Here is a 16,897-nt window from a genome sequence, read left to right as displayed (position 1 = left end):
GAATTAAGCTCCTATGCTTGTTGTGTACAAGCAACAGGAATAGCTCTAAAAATGAAAAACAACACAAGAGTCTTCCCATATTATGCTACTGATTCCAACCTGATCTCAATGAAGGGAGCTTTTATGTGGCCTGCTCAACTGCCTCAGCCCACATGCCAGTTAGAAGCTAAATTACAATATTTTCTTACAGTTCTGTGGGATGGATAAGTAAGTGGGGGTGTTCACACTCCTCAGAAATGCAGACAGTATATTAGTTTAAATGTAATGACTTTGAAGAGGAAAAACCTCAAAGCCAATTAAGGAACAGACAGTCAATCCTTTTGTAAAGCTGTGAGAACTCTGTTGTGACAGCAGACCCAGAGTCTGCTGCGTGTTTCTGGAAGCAAAAAATTCCAGAGTATTCTTCCTGGAAGCCTGGTCTATCTTATAACCTTGGAGAGAGGCAACACCCCAGTCAAGAATGACCTGGAGGGAACAAGAATAATAAATCCATTTACTGAATAGAGTCAGGACAAGGAGGAGAAACACAAATCATCTTCCACTCTTCTAATGTGGAATCCATTGCATGTTCTGCAGAAGTTACATTTACTTCCAGCTTGTTAAACCACTAAAAATGTTTCCAGAAGATTGCTCCAAATATTCTTCTAGCTATGCGGTAGGAAAAAAAGTATTTGAGCTGTTACTAGCGTGTGAGTTACTGACAAAAGTCTGCATTAGTGACAGTGACATCTGGTCCGTTACCAATTTAGATAATTTCATTAAACAGAAAGGTTAAATAATCTGGCCTTCAAGTCACGCAACTGTGAAAGGTTTCTTCAGGATACAAAAGAGTCTTTAGGATTCTGAAAGCTGATTTTGATGACTGTTTCCACATAAACAAGATTTTTATTAGTTTATGAAGAAGTACAGGACAAACACTTCAAAGGCAGCTTCAAGGTCATGGTGAGCAAAAGCTACATATGTTTTAGTATTAAAACATTAATTTGCTTTTAACAGGTAAGAATATAATTTAGCCAGAGGTTAGACAGAGCTTATACAAATTTGACAAGACACAGTCACTACATTTGCTAACATCGCATTCCTGGGAGTGCAGATTGGTGCTTGATGTGGAGCAGGGAAGTCCCTGTCCTACACTGACCTTCTACATTCCTTTTGGAGGGTTAATTGCTCTGCACTACAAAATAAGCTAATCCTTCTCATCTTTATGTAGACTGGGCAAAGTCAAAACAAATTAAGTAATAAATTTGCTTGAAGGCCAGACAGAAATCTGGCCTTAAGTAAGCTTATAGAGCTAAACTACAGAGACTGTTGGAAGTTAGGTAAGAGCCATTCCTTTCAGAAAAAAAAAAAAAAAAATCAAATAGAGTTCAGGATGGAGGGGGGAAATGGAAGAAAAAGATCACAGCCAAACATATGCAGTAACAAAGAAGAAGAGTGAAATCACATTAGTAGATGACGTTAGTATTAGTCGAGACGAGTGATCTGACTGATAGAATGTGAATAAATTGCTGTATTTTGTTGACATACGAAGTTAATAAAGGAAGTACTAAAATTCCTGTTTTCCTTCAAAGCATTAGCACCAGTTTCAAAGGAAAAGATCAGATTACTGTGTCCCTGTATATACCTGATACAAGTTTAACACACTGGAAGTAAGATCTGGATGTCACTATATTTCCCCAGATCACTAAATGCATTAACACTTGCAGATCACTCAAACGCTGTGCTGAAGACACAAGCTGGTAACCAGTAAATCTGCGTTCAGCTCAGTGGTTTTCTGGAGTCTGTTATAAAGATGATAATCCAGATCCATTTATTGAATAATTAGGAGAAGAACAATATGCGAATGCTCATTACAGAGTCGCTCCTCAGGGGACAACCCTCCTAACCCCCTCGAAGGGCTGAGAAGTGTTTGTTCTCCTATTGTTTGCATCTTGGGAGATGTGCAAGAAATTAGACAGTTTATCCACTGTGAGCTGCGCTCTGTTGCAACTTGCCTATTTCCCCATCCACAGAGTCAAGTTTCCAAACTTCACAGGACAGCTTATTAACATCTAATTGTCTCTTGACTCCCTTCCTGGTCAGATTAGATTTTTAAAAGTTGATTTAATGTGTGTCAAGTGAAGATAGCATCTTCTCTGGGAAAAGCAAAAGGCTGGAGCTCGTCACAAACAAGGAGCATTCATGGGTCACAGGCAGGGGAAAACCACAGCCCCGAAGTAGAGTTCAATATGATTCTGTATATCTTTGAGGTGCAAATACTTACAGGTTACTCCTGTATTAGTAAACTAAAAGGGTGAAAGAACACTCTGCTGTTGGTCTAAATCAAGAGAACTGTGCCAGCTAGAGCTCTCCCAGACAGCATCTGCCACTTCTCAGGGTTCTGTACAGGCCAGGAACCTTTTCAGGTAGGCAGACTAGATGCAAATACTCTGTTTTGGGTGAAATACAAGCTAAGTTTTACTAAGGCAAACTGAACTGTGCCAGTTGGCCTCAGGCAGGTAACAGACCTTGGCTCAGAACATTTATTTATTTTGTATAGATGTTGCTCAGGTCTGTGCCAAGTGATATGTTCTCCGGCTGAAGCACAGCACGCTTCTCCCTTCCCAGACCATCCAATGCCCAACGGAGGTACAGCAGACACACCACTGCTTCCACACTTGCCCAATGCAGGTACCAGCCCCACAGCTGTATTCTGGACAGTTTGGTGGCTGCTGGAACTGAGAGGCCCCCATTCCTTACAACCCACAAACAAACAGGACCAAAGAGACCATCAGCCCATTCCTGCTCTTTGTTACTTACTATTGCAGCTATTGAAGGCTGCATTTCTGTTGCCAGTGTAATGACACCTTACCATCTCTTGTCTTATTCAGGGTTAAAATGAGATTCCTTACAAATCTTTACACTCAATCCCTCAAAGACATTGAGACTAAACATTTACTTTTATTAATAGATGTTGCTTCAGTGCTATGAGTTGTGCCACACTACACAAACTAATGTCTCCAGTTTTCCCACAGCTAACAACAGTTTTAGAATACTTTCCACAGTATCTCATGAATCATTTTCTAGGGTAGAAACATGCCATGTGCTGTGCTTGCTGGCCAGTAGAGGGAGATGGGATACTACAGTCAAATAAAAAAAAAAAATCCAACAGCAGGGTTTTTCAAAGGATGCCACAAGTATACAACACAGCTCCATTTTTTCTTCTTCTTCCATTGATTGCTACTAGTTTTCACTAAGAGGGGCAAAAAGTGAGCTCTCACATATTCTGATTTACCTCTAGCACTATTAAAAACCTAAGTTCAAGTATTTGGACAATTTTTTAAAGGCACCAGGCTTTTTTGTTTGGTTGAGTTTTAAATAAGGAGAAACACTGATTTAGGCAGGGGTGAAACATATCTGGGAAAGACAAATATCAGAAAAATCTTCTCAGTTTGAGAAAATTCATGGACACTAAATGTTTCGAAGCTGCATACTACACATTCGAAATAAGAACTGTCACAAAGTCATAATGTACCGGAAAATAGGTTTTATATATATATAAATATATATATATATATAAAAATATATATATATAAAATAAAAACAAAGAACATTCTAGAAGTTTTTGTTTGATCACCCTTATTAGGTACATTCTCCACCATTTTCCACTACCTAGCTGTTGTTAAAAAAAAAAAAAACAAAACTATTATATTTTTATATTCCAGACACATGTATGTGCACCAGCCACACGGCTCAAGCTGAAGAACTAGAAGGTGTTTTGAGGATGATGAAGGTGGAACATGACTACAAAGTGCTAGGTAAAGAACTACAAAGGAAAACACCGAAGTATTTAGAAGAACCCCTAGCAGCGTAGCCCAGGATAAGCATTCAGATCAACCTGTTTAATATTTTCTTAATTAGCCTGTAATTTAATATTTTCTTAATTGCTGTGTAATGTAATAGCTTTGCAAAATCTGCAAAGTTGGAACACAGTGTCAATGCAGGAAGAGGACTGCTACTTTAATATAATATTATGACTTTATAAATTAAGAGTAATTGCAACTGGGATTAAACGTAATGGTGTAAAGTCCAAAAAATGCAGGAAGAAAGCTCCTCACCAGTAATCCAGGTTCAAGGTCTGGTTCACATTTGTCATATACTAGATAGAGTCCGAATGGATAACTGGACTTCCTTCTACCACCAGTGCTTTCAAATACCTGGAGAAGCAGAGTGAGAATATGACCCCACGATCCTAGACCAAGCCTTGCCTTGTTATTCTCGAGTTGAAATCCATGACCATCATCAGGGATCCCAAATAAGACAGGGATTTTGGTGGAACACTGGTGAAAGTTTTTTCATTACCATTAAGTTACCCAGTGAAAATTCACAAGGTTCATTCACTCACACTCTGCTTCTCCAAGTATTACCTCACACTGGCTCACAAACTGGAAATGAGACTAACTTCTTTATATTAATAGTATCTCAACACAACTCCAGTAATGAAAGCTGGCATCTGGCATGATTTCATGTAATCCATCAAGAGATCTGGAGAATCAAAAAGGAATAGGTGACCTACCCCAATGGCCCCCAAATTAATTGGTGCACAGAATAAAAAAAGTTCATCTTTCCAACAGCACCAGTGACCAAGCTCAAGCCTTTGTCCCAGGTGACCACTGACAGCTGAGAACTCAACAGGTAGCAGGTCACACCAACAAGCTGCAGGTACCAACTCCCAACAGATTATCTCAGTGTGAGAATAAATATCCCCTGGAATCATAAGGAAGCTCACAGTCTTTGAGAAGAGCTGAAAGAGCGACAGTAAAAACTACCACGCCAAATTTGACCTTTCAGGTCAAAGGAGTCTGGATTCTTTAGTTTAGAGTTGACAGATATTCTCTCTTTTGGGCAGAAGAAAGAAAAAAATGCAGAACTTTTTCCCTCTGAGATAGTGAAAAAGTCAACACAACCAACCTCCCAAAGATGCAAACTGAGAGACAGAGAAAGAAATCTCTGAAAAGGAATGTGGGAAAACAGTAGAGTGAAATATTCATTATAATTATATTTCAATGTAACAGAGACACTTCATTAGAGCTTACAGTGCTTGCACAATCAGAGTCCATGTGAATGGTGAAATGCAAGAGCAGATGCAATTGAAAGACTGCATGCAAACAGTCAAGAAGTGGAATACACAAAGAAAATCAACAACGTGAACATTTCAACTCTTGAATGACTGATGCCTGTGTGCTTGAAAGCTCTTCCTCTGAAACTACAGGCTAACTTTCCATCTCTAATCACAGATCAGGTGACTTTTCACTACAAAATCCAGTGTCCAGTAAAGCACAGAGAAGAACCCTAGGGAAATAAAAGTGACTGTTCCATTGACACCAAGGTGCTTAAGGCTAAGAAATTTCCAGTAGAAGTCTGGCTTTCTGGGTAAAAGAGGAAATAATCTGAGATGAGACACAGGTAACTAACTGTTACGTTTAGCATTGCCTTTTTGGCTACCAGATCAGTTGGCAGCAGGAGGCCCTTCGGCACACAGGCAGAGTCTTAACCACAGCCCTGCTCAGGTTTGAACATAATGCTGGGTTTTTTTGTACTCCAGAACTCAAGAAGGATGATGCTGGTCCATGTACAATAGACTAATATGTGTGCAGTTCTCTTGATTCCTCCCATTACTTTGCCTTGTTGTGCAATGTAGGTTTTCTACTTTTCAGATCATAGCACTCTAGCATTATATATAATTATCTGATATGCAAGATGGTTTTGTGAACATTTTGGGACTAAGTATCTATTACATGGTTGCCTCTGGCTGTGGAAAGCTGAAATCTAATTGAGCAGTACACTGGAGACCAAAATTACTTAATGGGCTTAGTTAAACTAGAATTGGAGCATCTTGAAAAGCAAAAACACACCGAAATAAACAAAACCCAAAGCAAGCCGAAAAACACCATTTGCAAAATCCAGGAAACAAAAAGAAAGCCACAGCTTTGTACTGCACTGCAGAACAGATTAGTCTCTTTCTATAGCAGGCAGCTAATGCCTTCTTTTGGCAAACAAACTCTTCAGACAGAGCCAAGAGTCTAGCAGATGATTTACTGATGAAAAGTAAAATGAGAAACTAAAACATTTTCTGGAGAATGTAATAATTTGCATAATTAAGCCATTCATTTTAGTCCTAAATTGTCTTACCAATATCACAGGAACAGGCTCGAAACACCTGGATACTCTTTAGCTATTGCATGGAGATAATTACATAAAACTTTTTTACTGTAAATTCTGATAGCCATGAAGAAGCCAATAAGTTTAGGCTGATCTTAAATTTCTTTAGATAGTGATTCCAACTGCAAAACAAATTCTATCCTCTCTTTCTGTTCTGCTAGGAAGTCTCTCCCCAGCTCCTCCTCTAGTACAACATCAAAAATACAGATAAAACAACATGGTTTTGTACAGTCAAAGCATAATGGGAGAATTTCTCTTCAAGAGATCAAATTTCATTTAACACTCAGGAAACACTCATTAAAAAAAAATGAACCACAAGCAAAGGCAGACTGAAAGGAGAATACTCACTTGTAGCGTAGTGTCGAAAACAACAAGCTTAGAGCTTGTTGGAACAATGTCATAACACTTGTGTGACCTCATGAATCGCACATAAATGTCACTTTCCGATTCTTCAAGTGCTGTAAGTAAAAACATTATGTTGTTTTATTTAAGTAACCTTATAAAAAAAAAAAAAAAGTAGTAAAAAACATGCCAAATCAACTGATCACCACTGCAGAAAGCCAACCCTAAAGCAAAACTCACATTCACACTTTCAGATCTGGACAGACAGTCATAGTTTTGCACTTTGCATTTCAGACTCATCTTTCCTTTCAAATTAAAGAGAACATAGTTCTTCCTTGATGAGAAAGGACTTCCATACTGAAGATATTTTTCTGTTTTTTTTCTTTTGTTTGTTAATCTTGTTTTTCTAACAGAAACCTATTGGAATATGCATCTGAACTCTAGTTATGTACAGTTTGAAACTTAACCAGTGTCAGGCTTAACTACCTCAAGCTCCTTAAATTAATATTTCTCTCATCTCTTTTCATATAGTAATTTTGTATTTTCTGAAGAGGCAGCGGGCAAGTTATGCCATCAGTTCCATTCTCTTCAGGCTACTTCCCATACAGCATCACAAATCCAACACTTCATTTATAAAAACAGGACCCACTTGGCTGGAATGGTTTTAGTGTGGCATGTCTGTAGCAAGGACGTGTAATCCAGCCCATATTAACTTAAATTTACTTTGCATTTGTCAGCGTTTACATGCAAATGTACACATTCTCTAGATCTGCTCAGATATGTTAGATTTTTTTAAAGCATTTTTAAAGTATTCCGGCCCTCCATTCTTCACAGCAGGTACTAGAACTCAGTCAAAGTTAACCCCTCCATCAGATTTGCACCCTTCAGACCCTGTAATAACGCACAGAAACTTGGTCATAAGTTAAACTCTTGAAGAGTGGAGACAAAAGAAAACAACAACCAAAAAAAAGTTGAAATACCTACTGATCATTGAAGAACTTCACATTAAGAAGCTAAAACACCTCAAAAATCAATCATCTAGCACTTGACAAGTTATTTGCCACTTCCACAGAGTGGCTCAGCACAGCTTCTTTAGTCCAACTCTACAGAATCAACCTGGATCTCCCCTGCAAGTGGCTACTCTAGGACACAGAGTTTCTTCTACATAGTAAGCAAGTCTCATCTCCAACTCACATTACTCTTTCCCCACCAAAACACAGCAAGGTGAAACAGAACTTCCATCAGAATACAGAAGAAAGAGTCCAACTGGGAGGAAGCAGAAGAAAAAAACAAAATAATGTAGTGGATTTATGTTTCTATAAAGGTCAGGATCAGAAGTGAAAATAGCATGAACAAGGAAAAATTGATAAGACATTAGGAAACCACGTGAGCGAATTGACAGAGCAAGGACTAGGCAGACAGACTTGGAAAGTGCTGGTGAGGAGCAACCTTTATGAGAGGATCCCAAAGGGGAACTGGTACTGACTTGTCAAGGGCATGTGTAGAAGTAGTTAAAAAGCTTAGTTTGGGACAGAGAAACCTTTGTTTAACTCCATCATATTTTAACACCTTATCCTTCAACTTTTGCAATAGCATAAGCAGCTACTACCTGTACAAAATGAATTTAATGACCCTGCGAGAGAGCAACTTGTTGGGGTCTTTTAGTTGGCTTTTTTTTTTGTTTTGTTACTTTTGAAAGATACAAATGAGAAGCAGGGAGGGGACAAGACACAAAGCATTAAGAACAATATTGTAAAAACATTTAGATGACAATACCAAGAACTCTGATCTTTTGGAAATTAAGGTTGCTTCCACAGCCATAAATGCAGTCCCTCTATGCAGGAATCCTTATTTCTTCTGTCTCAACTTTTTCCATGGGACAGTACGCAGTGAGAACAGCACTTAAATGTCAGAAAATAAGATGGGCTGCTGCCACAAGCAGTAACCACTAGAGAGACACTGCACTGGCATGTCCTTCCCCAGCACCACAAAAAACTGCAACAATCAGCCTACAGAACAGGACGAAGCAAATTTCTTCCAGTTTGGGTCCCCTGCCCCTTTCATTTGCTGCAGCAATTGGGATGTATCTAGACTATGCTCCAACAGCTCTGCATCAGTAGCAGACCAAATCTATTCCCCACGCTGACTGAAAGAGGTTCTGCAAAACCTTCACACCAAGTACCCAGAAACTACTACAAGCATATGTACCCAGGGAAGTTACTATTCTAATTCTGAATCTGTACTTCCTATTGAGTTTGTAGCCTTGACAATGTAATTTTATATACAATTAAGTAGCTACAGGTAGAAACAAGCATAGGAACACCTCAAATAGTTCATAAAATGCAAAACAACCAACTATTTTTAGCTGAAAAAAATTTACACTTTTAGCAGAGCACACCATTGGTCAATACAGTCTCACCATCCTACCAACAATTACACAAATTTAATGTATCACGATAGTAAGGGCAGTCACCAGATTTAATCAAGTAAGGCATTACCACCCTCTTCCACCCCAAACACAATTTAAACTGGACCCCAACAATCCTCACCCACTTAGGGTGCCTGGTACTGGTGAGGTGCCACCCACCCTGCATTGCCTTCCAACTTGGAGAAGGCACCACAAAGCAACCGCTCCCCAAACTGACACTGCAAAGTTACAATGAGAAATATTCAGAAGTATGAAAGATTTACTTGGGAGCACTGTTTAACATCCATATGAATAGCTAGGAAACTCCAGCAGTATCTGAACAAAGACCCAGTTGTCCGGCTAGAACTGAGGTTTATTTCTACAGGAAATCCTTAGACTATAAATAAGTATAATGCACTGCTTTATTAGTTACTAACTAAACATGCAAAACATAAGTAGCACTGATTTAACTCAAATGTCCTACATGACTTTATCAAGTGTCTGTTGGAAAGGATATTTAAGACCTTCTAACACCTTCATCTACTTGGGATTACTAAACAGATGTTGCGGCCTAATTCTTTGCACAGGTATTGTATGTGCACTATGTATACGCAGCTGCACAAAGAAAAGGTCTCTCAAGCTGAAGGCTCAGCACATCTCAGGGGTGCACTCACCCCTGCCTTTCCTGCACAGGTCTCCTTTACAGTTCCTCTCACCTTCCAGAGGACAAACGTACTGCTTTTGTTTGTATCCAACCACCACCACGCTGCAAATACAAATAATCAAATATAAACACCCTAATCTCCATTAGAATATCTTGACTTTATTACCTACTAGTTTTCTAGTTCCAGTCTTACTTGTTCTTCCGATAAATGCTCATCCTTTCTGGCTACCATAAAGCTTCTGCAGTCTTATGCAGTCCCTGCAGAGCAGTACTCCCTTCAGACAGACAAGAACAGACGCCTTTCAGCTTGACTTAAAAATCTCACTCAGTCTCCGCATATCATCTCTGATTTGCATAGGAGATCATCCACCTAATATGCAGGAGCTATGAATATATATTGGCCATTCTTTCACCATAAAGTCAGTAACAGTCAGGTGTTGATATGACAATAGTGTACTACATGAACAAGAGGTGACATAAAATCTTGGCTCCTGCTTGAGGAAGTGACTGAGGTATCCAAAATTAGATTTGCGTAAGAAGCCTCATTTGCAGAAGCCCAAGTTACAGTAATTTACTGCTTAAGATATCACAAGCTATGTCACACTGATGGGCTACACAGGACTACATGCTACAGCCCAACATTTTAGATGACAGATTTCTCAGCAAGTCCTCCTCTCCCTTGGAAGCTGGACTGGAGTTGCAAGAGTGCTAAGCACTGTCTGCCCTTGACATTCCTTCTCCCTCTGTCAGATGCCCGACAGATGCCTTTCTCATACTGCTTCTGCAACACCTCTTGCAAGGAACCGGAAGGTGGGATGGCACTAATGCTCACAATCGCCCTGGCATGGCAAAGGCAGTTGCGGATAAGCTTTGTGGAATACATTTGCTGGACTCTGGCTCAGATCTCAGATCAAGACTTCAGATGGTGGCTCCAGCCAAGCCTCAGCTTTCTACAGCTCGTGATCTGGAAGGCGGTTGCTTCACAGACAGAGCAGATTCCCAACAGGAGACACCTTAATCTACAGCAGGATTAGGGGATGAGAAGAGTAGCTGGCTGTATATTTCCATGTAGATGTTAACTCGAGAGAGCTTATTTCTTGAAGATTTATCTGAAAGTTATTTTGCGAGTGGACATTCTCCCTGTGTGCCCCTTCTCCTCAAGTCACAGGTGAAGGCAAAAAAATCTGAATCTCTGGTGCTGGTAATGGCTGGCATTTTGTAAGAGCACAAAGCGAAGTCACCTGAAAGGTTACAAGATTTTCTGACAGCTTAACATCTGAAGTCAAGAGGCTTGTCATACAGTCTTTTACAGAGTGAAGCCTCTCTCTGCATCAGTATTTTATTTATTCTTAGAGGTAGAGATCCTTTAGAATGGAAGATCAATCTATTTGTATTTCTGCCACTGTATTCTCCAGTTTTATGCACTTAAGACCACAGTATCGCAGTATGTTTGGGATTGGAAGGGACCTCAGAAAATCATCTATCCCAATCCCCCTGCCAGAGCAGGAACGCCTAGATGAGGTCACACAGGAACATGTCCAGGTGGGTTCTGAATGTCTCCAGAGAAGGAGACTCCACAACCTCCCTGGGCAGCCTGTTCCAGTGCTCTGTCATCCTTACTGAGAAGAAGTTTCTTCTCAAATTTAAGTGGAACCTCTTGTGTTCCAGCTTGATCCCATTACCCCTTGTCCTATCATTGTTTGCCACTGAGAAGAGCCTGGCTCCATCCTCATGGCACTTACCTTTTATATACTTAGAGACATTAATAAGGTCCCCCCTTAGTCTCCTCTTCTCCAAACTAAAGAGACGCAGCTCCCTCAGCCTTTCTCCATAAGGCAGATGCTCCACTCCCTTCAGCATCTTTGTTGCCCTGCGCTGGACTCTCTCCAGCAGTTCCCTGTCCTTCTGGAACTGAGAGGCCCAGAATTGGACACAATACTCCAGATGGGGTCTCACCAGGGCAGAGTAGAGGGGAAGGAGAACCTCTCTCGATCTACTAACCATCCTTTCCTTTTACCCTCCACTGTAGTATTATATATGTTTTAGCTTTTTATTTCCGTCAATAAACATTATTTACAAAAACAACACAGTTTTTTTGTTTGGTTTTGGTTGGTTGGTTGTTTTTACAGATTAACTACTCAGCAATACTGACTCAGAGTTTACAGTGGGACTTCATACCAGGTGTAACTGTCTATTTAGAGAGCTCTAAGGTAAAACTATCATCTGACCGCTCCTCATAAATGAAAGGGAAACTTCCACAGCATTATTGAAGCCAACTCCTCAGAGATCTATGGAACAGATACCCTCAGTTCCACTCACACTTTGCCACCATGCAAGGCGCTTTGCTACTGTAGCTTTCCCCTCTGAACTTCAAACCTTCCAAAAGAAAATAGGAGGAAAAAAAAAGTGCCTGCAGATGGAGAACAGGAACATGCAGCAACGCGTATGGTCCATGCATATTGAAAAGCTTTCAAACACTGTGACATTAAAACCTATAGAGGTTCCTCAAAAGATTTTACTGCAAATTACAGGCTGTATTTCTGTGTTATATTCATACTGGGCTGGCCCAACAAGATCCTGGACCACACAACACAAAATCATGACCTTTCCTATTGTATTTTATATTACAGCTATATTATGCTCCTTGTATTTTTGTACTGGTAATCCAGTCACATTTCAAGTTTAGTCTGTGGTTCCAGGACCATTTGAAAGGAGGACATAAGGTTCCACAGAGACTGTTTTATCTCATCTGCTTTAAAGAGTTAATTCCACCACAGCCCACAATCATGTCACTGCAGCTCTCTACAGCACCCCTGCTCCTCATGGTTGGGTTGAGATCCGGCAGCTCTAGTAATTCTCAAACATTTGAAGAACACAAAGAACCCTTCTTATGGACCTAAATAACTGTTTGCATAACTTCATAGTAAACTTAGAAATGTCAGTTAACTGCCAAATTTGAAAAGCCCTTTAAAAAGCAGAGAAAAAACAGACGATACCAGTATGTAAAAAATATACTCAACAAACTGTCTAGCCAGGTGAACAACTTAAAGGAAGACAGAAACCACATACATACACAATAACTCCATCATCCTCCCCGATTTTTAACCACAATCAGTCTGGGAAACTGTGCAATTTTAAAAGCTGAGAGCTATCTTAACAGCAGCAGAACTGAGCACTCGCGGCACCCAACACCAGACTCTTCAGCCCGAGTGCTCTTAACACAACCACCTCCCCTCAGCCGCTTCAGGTGGTGGATAAAAGCAAGAGGAAAGAGTAGAAATGTGCTTTTGTGATATTCTCACGAGTACTAAATAACCTAGTTACTGGAAAAAGCATTGGTTTTTTTAGTTACTGCACACATACATATCTATACTCTAGGTTACTCCAAGTCACACTCCTATTTTTAAAAAGTAAAGTAACATGTTGAATATCACATTTCAGATATTAGAGAATTAATATGTTACAGTTAGAGACTAAATACATTTTTCATCCCAATGTTTACTACATAACTGATTGAACAGCAATACATTAGGTGAAGTTTATTGGTATAATTATACTGTTAAACTGTACTAAAAGAGGTGTCACACCAGCAAAAGCACTCTACAGTCTTCTCTCATATCACCTAATCAGGTAAAATAATTAAGTCTTTTGTTGACATAAAAATAAAACAACTTAGACAAACATATATCATCACGGTGAAGATGGGAATTGGAGAGTTCTTCATGCACATCTGGCTTAAGCTGCAGTTTAAAAGAGAACTTTTTCACATCCCTAGCCAGCATTTCTTTGTTGGCAAATCCAGAATAACTCCCTTTCCAAAGGCCAGGGCTAAAGCTGCGGCTCCACAGCAGACCCAGCAGCACAGCACAGTAGCAGCAGCCGCTGATCCCTCCATGCTGGCTCTGTGGCTCCATTCCCTCCCTCACATTGCTACCGCATTTATACAGAACTGTCCCACAAGTTGGCTGGAAAAGTTGAATTTGTCACAAATTATCAGCTTCCTGATAGCATCAGTTTTAGGTCTATCAGCTCCCATATCTAGCCATGTGGTAAACAGACTATTCCTGCCCTTTCCTTACACTACAAGCTGTACAGCACAAGGACACCATCCTTGGAGTGGCAGCCAGCCATGAGATCAGCTTAGCTATGTCAAATGGTGCCAGAAGACACCAGGGTGACTAATCACTTCAATAAGCCAGCGTGAGTTACCCTCCCGTTATAGATAACGCTTGGCAGAGTACACAAGAGGTAAAAGATGTCATTAACCTTGTGAATTGTTCTTCTGCTTGCATTTTTATCTGAAAGTTGTCACCAAAACTGGCTATAAAGTTTCTGTTCGCCCCCAGCCTGAACTTCCTGAATTAGTTCCTTAATATCCTTGATAAGCTCTCCCACAGCCTTCACAATGCAGGAGATGAAGTTCTGGTGGAAGTCATAAACACAACACCTCTACTAGGTCTGAAAAAACATGCAGAATGGATATAGTTAATCCACTCCAAGAGCAACAGCAACACTAAGAACCACAAACTATTCCTCAGAAGTCTCTACAAGCTCACCAACAACCCCTGGAAATTTCAGGGGAATCTGAATGAAGAAGTGGGGTTTCAAGAACAGCATTCCCGGGATCAAATGTTAAGGTAGGATTTTAACATTTCTCTGCTAAGGCACAGACAGGAACAGATTGTGAAAAGGAATCCATTACTAGGCTGTGTACACTGTGTTGCTGTGATCATGAGCAACTGCTTTATTTCAACCTGCCTTCTACAAGAGAAATATGACTAATTTGTTAGATTTTTAGATAGGCTTGAATGATACAGAGACTAATTAAAATGTACATGGTATATCCTGTGAAAAGCATGAGAACTGAGGGACTGGGAGAGAAGCACAAGGAACAGAATAATGCAGTAAGAGGGCATGACTTTTCAGTCTGCTGAGCTGTCTGCTAAAGTGCCAAGAACACTGAAAACAGTGGACAAGAAAAAAGACACCATAAGCTGAATCAGTGTCAGACTTGGGAGGAGAAGAATACTAATATAGTTTAAGAAGGGCAAGCACAGAAAAAAAAGAAGTGATGTTGTACTGTATCATTTGATTTCTGTTTGTTTATTCAAGAGGAAATTCTTCTCAGAAAAAAAAAAATCCCACTAAAATAACCACCCGTGTAATCAGTCATGGGATAGGACTGAATGGTAAAAAGAGATGAAAAAAGTGGGAAGAGACAGTTCCAAGGATTCCCGCTCTAAGTGGCAGGAGATAAAAAATGAATAAGTTTTTCGAACGTGCTCAGCACAACTATTTTGCAGAGATGGTAACCAAGGCTAGCAAAGGACTACTTCCAATTTCAGAAGGGAAAAAAAATCCCAGACAGGTTTAAAGTCTAATACATAGGACGTTATATGATGACAGCAATAGGAGTTGATTATTCTGTCAGAAGCTGAAGGGATTTCAAATGCAAAGAACCAAAAAGAGAGGATGTAGTGACAGAAACAAGTTTGGGGTTTTTTTTTTTTCCTCTTTCTGGAAGCTGCAAAGAGCTTTAAAATATCCTGGCAGACCACACATAAAAATTACACATTAGCATTATTCATGCAGCCACAGGCTATATGATATGGATGTTGCAGATTGAACATTTCCCACCCTGATCTAGAGGAACGCATGAGCTGGCAGCTAAAGAAAGATCATAGTAAGTTTACAGATATGATACCCTGATACGAATAAGTGATAGGAAGTGTTTCCAGAGATCAGTATCATAAGCTTCTTCAGTGATCCAAGATTAATTCGATTACATATTACAGCAGGAATACATAACATGCTAAGAAGGATTCTAAAAAGAAACATGAGCACACAAACATAACATTAGAAAGCTTCAGTAAGCTCTACCCTGCTAACTGTAATTCATCCTACAAATAGGAAGAGGATGTAAAGGTGCACAAAGTAAGAGAGGAGAGTAGGTGAATTAACAGGAAAGCAACAATGTATAGAGGAATAAGTGCACACAGTCTCATTGCCCAAGTCTTCAGAAAAAGGTTAACCGTTTCTAATAGTGACAAGCTATAAGAAACCATAACACATCTTAAAACATTTCAGTTCAATAATTATAATATATTCATAATTACTTAAGGCACTTTTTAACACACTATTCAGGATTGCTTGCATCTACACCCTTTTCGCACACAATTTAGCGCGTCTTCATTCTAGCATTTGTGTAACTCTTCAGTCACTTTAGATCATTAACATAATTAAGATGTTTTCTCCCCTTGTCACAAGGAGTTGCTTGATGCAGAGGCAGCAAGTCATTACTTGTGTAAACAGGAGTCACCCTTATTGAAAACAACCATTCCTGAACTCTGCAAGTTCATGAAGGAGAAGATAATGTAACAGTCAAAAGAAGAGTCAAAGAAATTAAAAATCAGTCAGAATTCTTAGGTATGTACTGAAGCAAGTTATTAAAACCAGTGTATTTGTAAGCACCTACAAAAGCAGCTCACCAAAAGCAAAGAAAGCCAATATGGTTGTGTCAAGAACAGTTCAGTTTTTACTCCTGATAAAACAATCAACTGGATGGAAAATAATAATATTAAAAAAAGGTGGACACAAAATAAAAATAATAATAATAATAAAAAAAAAATCACAATACACTTGAGACACTAATTTCAAAGCAAGCGTGGATACCACTGCATGTGGAAAAAATATGACAGAATCACTACAAGGCAGCTGCAAAACAAGCCATTCCAATCGTAATCTCAACTAGTAAGATGTCTTCTTTTCCAGCGGGTTTGCAAGACTGGATAACAACTGTGTGTTTTTAAGGAGGCAGGAGCTCCAGTTCAAACTCTTCTCCAAGTTGAAACATTTGCCAGGTCCATTTTATGTGAATCGGCTAGTGCAGAACAGGTGCAAGCTCCTGCTAGAGTTCCTCTGTACAGGTAAGTTTTAGGAAGCACACTCTCTTCCCACTTCCACAGAACTTCAGAGAACTGACGTTTCAGAATCACAGAATGTTAGGCATTTGAAGGGACCTCAAAAATCATCTAGTCCAATGCTCCTGCCAGAGCAGGTTTGGTTTGAAACCTTCATTTCTGAGGAATTAAGCTAGAACTGCTCACCATGTCCAAAAACTATTGAAGGAATATTGAACAGAAAAGCGGTTTCAGTGACAAAAGAGACATCCTGATCACATCTTTAGTTTTCTACTAGTTACTCTGGAAAAGCTTTTAGCAGTAGCTCGATATTTCAATGGGGAAAACATTGCAGGAGGGACTCAGATGATATGGGCTTCATTT

At 39.7% G+C, this 16,897-nt stretch overlaps 1 protein-coding gene across 5 annotated transcripts in view; it reads right to left on the bottom strand.

Annotated features, from left to right (window-relative positions):
• The window catches only part of PRKAG2 (protein kinase AMP-activated non-catalytic subunit gamma 2), a 224,238-nt gene that overhangs the window by 24,766 nt on the left and 182,575 nt on the right, over positions 1-16,897 (bottom strand). For all 5 annotated transcript variants that reach the window (XM_082044012.1, XM_082044013.1, XM_082044015.1 and 2 more), the window contains one exon: positions 6,550-6,659. In XM_082044012.1, coding sequence (XP_081900138.1) covers positions 6,550-6,659 — 110 coding nt within the window. The remainder of the gene's footprint in view (positions 1-6,549; positions 6,660-16,897) is intronic.

This window comes from Streptopelia decaocto (genome assembly GCF_964273445.1).
Source record: "Streptopelia decaocto genome assembly, chromosome: 2".
Lineage (NCBI taxonomy): Eukaryota > Metazoa > Chordata > Aves > Columbiformes > Columbidae > Streptopelia > Streptopelia decaocto.
This window is presented reverse-complemented; position numbering and strand designations above follow the sequence as displayed.